Source organism: Arabidopsis lyrata, assembly GCF_000004255.2.
Source record: "Arabidopsis lyrata subsp. lyrata unplaced genomic scaffold ARALYscaffold_1, whole genome shotgun sequence".
Lineage (NCBI taxonomy): Eukaryota > Viridiplantae > Streptophyta > Magnoliopsida > Brassicales > Brassicaceae > Arabidopsis > Arabidopsis lyrata.
The window spans coordinates 16,394,488-16,399,265 of NW_003302555.1; the positions used below are offsets into that span (position 1 = coordinate 16,394,488).

Consider the following 4,778-nt stretch of genomic DNA (forward strand, 5'->3'; position numbering starts at 1 on the left):
TCTCAAAAATGATTGTTTTATCACTAAAATATAGATAAATATATGATAAGTTCTTTTTTGCATATCTCTTGTCATTTAGGAATATTTACTCATTATATGTTAAGATACAATTATCTAATTTTATATTTATCCAATATCTATTCAAAATTTTCATATTTTGGGTTATATGATGATGTGGACACCCTAGATGGAGAGAAAACTCTCTAATTATATATATAGATTTATAAAGTTCATAACTATAGAAAGGAAAAACAATTATGGCTAATTAAAATTTTTTTTTCTATTTTCAGTTCTTTTATTACATCATCACTAGATATTTAATCTAGTTCTATTACGATGATATTCAACTACTTGCATCATATGCGATTATGATGCACAGTTTCCCTGAACAACGATTCTACGGTGCAGTTTTTCCCGCAACACTTAGACCACTACGAACGGTTCTGCATGCGACACTCTGAATCTCCGATAAATTTTACACCATTAATCTAAAAAAAACTGTATTTTTTAAGACTCAAATCCCAGATCTAAATACAAAAATATTAATGAACTTTTGCTCAACCACGGACCGAGCGAACTTCCACGTTTCCATTTCCAGCTCTTTAATATTCGTATTTTTTTTTTGTAACGTTCCAAGTTTTTAATATTATCCTGTCTGCTTTCAAGCCCATAAAATAAGCCCATGGCCTTCCACAAACCCATACTCCAAATCATTCCGGTTCCCAAAGCAGAAGAGAATCAAAAGATTCACAAAGGAGAAAAAGAACAAACCAAAACCGACACGTGTCAGTCACTTTGACAACTGGATAATCCTTAGTGGCTCTCTAAATCTACAAATTTCGCTGTCTTCGTCACTCTCCCAAACTTCTCTTCTTTTCTGGTTCTCTCTTTCCTCTTTGTATTTTTTATTCAAAAGCCAATTCCCAATTTCCCACCAAAGCTTACCTATCACTTTTGGCGCAATCCGGAGATTCTCTCCGCCGTCGTCATGTCGCCTTCCGGCGAATCGACGAACGGTTCTCGTTGCTCATCATGCATCTCTGGTGACATATATGGCGACGATTTCCGTAAATCGGATGAGTTTACATGCAAACAATGCAAAAATTCCGATTCGAAATCTAAATCGAAATCGGTTAATGATTCAGAGAAGCTTCGAAGAATCATCGTCGCTTCCGTCAAAGGATTCACTATAGGTACTGGTTTAAAAGGTGGATTAGCGATTTTCTCAATCGTCGCTCGTTTCGCTCGTCGCCGTAGATCTTCTCTTCAATCGAGGTAATCGAAATCGAATTTTCACCTTTAGATTTTTTCAATTTTCCGGTTTAGTTCATCTGATCTGGAATCTGATCGTTATCGGTTTAGGAAAACCGGAGAGTTTTCGAATAGTGAAGCTATTGCTATGGGGATTAAGGAGACATTAAGATATGGATTGTTCTTAGGAACTTTTGCTGGGACTTTTGTTTCAGTAGATGAAGCTATTGCTGCTTTAGCAGGAGACAAGAGGCATGTTGTCTCCACTTATCTTGGAACTTTTTTGTTTTGTTTTGTGATTTTTTAGATTTAAAACCAAAAGTAGTGAAATAATATCAATTTCTTCAGATTTGATCACTGTGAAGTAATTTATCTGAATCCAGAACTGCAAAGTGGAGGGCCCTGTTTGCTGGATTGGTGGCTGGACCATCTATGCTTCTCACAGGGCCAAATACGCAACATACGAGTTTGGCTGTTTATATATTGATGCGTGCTGCGGTTCTTGCATCGCGGTGCGGTATTAAAAGTAAACGGTTTGGTTCCATATGCAAGCCGCTTACTTGGAAACATGGCGATTTATTTCTCATGTGTCTCTCATCTTCACAGATTTTGTATGTTCTCTTTCTCTCTACAAAGATAGTAACTTAGTAAAGTTTTAGTGTTTATTTTTAGATTAGCGATTTTGGGTTTTTTTTAGGTCTGCTTACATTTTGAAACAAGAAAGTCTTCCTTCATCGTACAAGTCTTTCCTTAACAAACAAGGTGGGAAGGATCTTTCTATCTTACAAGGCGTAAAAGATATCGCAAGCGCCCAACCGTTCACTAATCTAAGAGCGATTGAGAAATATTACAAGTCTGTTGGAGTTGATATCAAACTAGATCCTAACATGAAAGTCCCCTGTTCGGTATGTTTATTTTAGTATCTTTTGTTCTATGGTACTATCAGTAGCAAGCATTACTTTATAATGGTTGTTAAGACGAACAAAGCATTTGTCGATAGTTGATGTATCGTCAATGAGTCTGCATGCATGGTTGTACAAAAGTTTTACTCAATACTTATGTTGTTACTTGCAGATAATACATGGAAATGAGTCATGTGTTAAGCATGGTATTACATTTTTCCTTCAAGCTTACAAGAGGGCGTTACCTGTCTATGTCCCTGTCTATTTGATTCCAGCGCTAATCGTTCATCGTCAAGACCTGCTAAAAAAGTAATAGATTTATGTCTAAACTGCTCATTGAATGGTTTATAGTTTCTATATGCTCTGATTTTATTCATCACCTTATAATATCCAATCTCACAGGCAATACTCTATACTTGGCAAGGGTCTTCTGGGCACAGCAAGATCAAGTTTGTTTCTCGCTACTTACTGCTCTTCTGCCTGGTTAGAATCAATTCTTGAAAAGCTCTTAATTTCATACATTAACTATATCGATTTTTTTTGTTTTTTTTGTTTTTGTTCTCACTTGAAGTTGAAACTTAGACCATTTCTCTAATGATGTAAACTAGGGCTTGGACTTGCCTACTTTTCCGGACTTTTGAGACATGCAACATACCGCTTGTGGCCATAGCAACGGTACAAACGAAATCCATTCTCATCACATATCATGTCAATAGTATACTAACGTTAGGCTTTTTCCTGCAGTTCCCAACAGGTCTGGCTTTAGCTATTGAGAAGAAAAGCAGAAGGATAGAGATATCACTCTACTGCTTAGCGAGGGCAATAGAGAGCTTCTTCACTTGCATGACAGATGCAGGATACATTCGACCGCCCAAGAGTCTAAGAAGAGCAGATGTGGTTGTGTTTAGCGTTTCAACAGCCATTATAATGCATTGTTACGCACAGGAAAGAGAAGTATTTCGATCAAAATACTTAAACGTGCTAGATTGGGTTTTCGGTGTTCCTCCTCCTCCTCTTCCTCCTCCTTGCGAAACAACCTAGAGACATTCACTCTCTAATTTACCGACTTCGGAGGGTAAAACATACGTTATCGGAAAATTTGAGAAGTCTTGAAAGTTGTCAACTTTTAACCTGAAGATCTTTGATGTGCGATAGAATTTGGTGAAAGAATGTTCATTTAGAGTCTCTAGGAGTTTTGTTTTGGGTCAATTTTGTAGACAACTATCCATTTGACAATTTTGGTCCATCTTATGGGGACACACCAATATGTAATCTGGACGTCTTACATGTTCTACACAGTTAAAATAAGAATTTTTGTCACTAATGCCACTTTCTCAAGAAAAAATGTCTTTTTGTTAATCAATATAAACCATACAGAAAGATAGACAAAGTGATACAATATGGCTTCAATAATTTGACACGAACATCCACCACCTATACACTGCATATCCATAGACCGTACCGTATATAACCATCCTCATAGGGTACACTCTAAACCTGCATATAGTTTACATAAAAATAAATAGAAATCAATCTTCTTAGAATTATACATAACTTGTACACCTAATTCGTAGCTATACACACATTACAAATTGATCCTAAAATTATACATTATTGTTTATATGTTCCAAAGATTTATCCATTATTAAAAAAAAAACAAAAAGGGTTGAACCATTAGGCTATTAAACTAAACCAAAAATTGGTGTACATACACATTACAAATGGAACCTAACATTGAACGTATGGTTTATGTTTATCCAATGGGTTTTAAGACAATAATCTAAACCAAATTTTAGATCTAATAATTCAAAATTAATATATTCATATATAGATAAAACAACTACATAGTTTGATATTGAGATAAGATTAAATAAGTAACCTTGAAGGATGAGATTTGCGGGCTAGAGCGGCGGCTCTTTCCTCGGCGGTGACAGGATATCCCCACCGAGAGAAACTCCGATCAAAGAAGTCCCAATCCGGCAAAAGTATGCCGCCGATAAGCGAAATACCGACGGCATAAGTAACAACAGTCTTCTTTAAAGACTGTGTCCATAACCATATCACCACCATCACCACTGCAAGACCTACCATAGATGATCTTAGTGCTGCTTCGTTTCCCATTACAAAAAAATAAAATAAAAAAGTTATAAAGCCAAAGAAACTTTTCTTATGTTATGGCTAAGAGAGAGTAGATAACTTGTATTTAAAACGGGATTAGTTGAAGTTGCTTTTTTAACAGTGTAAACATGGAAAGAAGATTCACAGATTATGTAGGAGAAAGATTTCATTTATGTGTTAAGCTAGTATTAAATGGATTTTTATATAGGGGATTTTTTTTGGAAAAATGCGTGGCAATCAATTCAATTGAATGCCGCCATAAATGTGGAGATGTCCCAACCGTAATTTTGGATCCAAATTTTTGTGTTTGTTTAGTTTTATTTTTCTTTAATTTATGGTTTTGATCGTAGAGCACCGGAAAATGAAAAACAATTTGTGGAATAAATGACATAATCATCAAACGGATTAGAAATTACTTTTAACTTTTTCAAGCATAAGATTATATGAGTACGTTGTACTTTAAACATAAGACAAAATTTTCATTTTACATATTTTTACTAATGTAAA

The 4,778-nt window shown here is 35.3% G+C and overlaps 2 protein-coding genes across 3 annotated transcripts; one reads left to right on the forward strand and one right to left on the reverse strand.

The window, feature by feature from the left end:
- The first annotated feature begins 856 nt into the window (after nt 1–856).
- Nucleotides 857–3,477, forward strand: LOC9327171. Of its 2 annotated transcripts, none has more exons than XM_021013737.1 (8): nt 857–1,275; nt 1,363–1,503; nt 1,600–1,862; nt 1,949–2,156; nt 2,326–2,462; nt 2,556–2,636; nt 2,762–2,828; nt 2,898–3,477. In XM_021013737.1, exons 3-8 carry the CDS (start codon nt 1,684–1,686, stop codon nt 3,192–3,194), a joined length of 969 nt encoding a protein of 322 aa, XP_020869396.1. In that variant the 5' UTR covers nt 857–1,275; nt 1,363–1,503; nt 1,600–1,683; the 3' UTR covers nt 3,195–3,477. The 2 variants fall into 2 exon arrangements, with proteins under 2 accessions (XP_020869396.1, XP_002891109.1); XM_002891063.2 differs by having other exon boundaries at nt 1,635–1,862.
- Nucleotides 3,478–3,483: 6 nt separating this feature from the next.
- Nucleotides 3,484–4,445, reverse strand: LOC9327172 (signal peptidase complex-like protein DTM1). The gene is made up of 2 exons (XM_021013738.1): nt 4,033–4,445; nt 3,484–3,650 (listed from the first exon to the last, which is right to left on the reverse strand). Exons 1-2 carry the CDS (start codon nt 4,272–4,274, stop codon nt 3,560–3,562), a joined length of 333 nt encoding a protein of 110 aa, XP_020869397.1. The 5' UTR covers nt 4,275–4,445; the 3' UTR covers nt 3,484–3,559.
- Nucleotides 4,446–4,778: the final 333 nt, after the last annotated feature.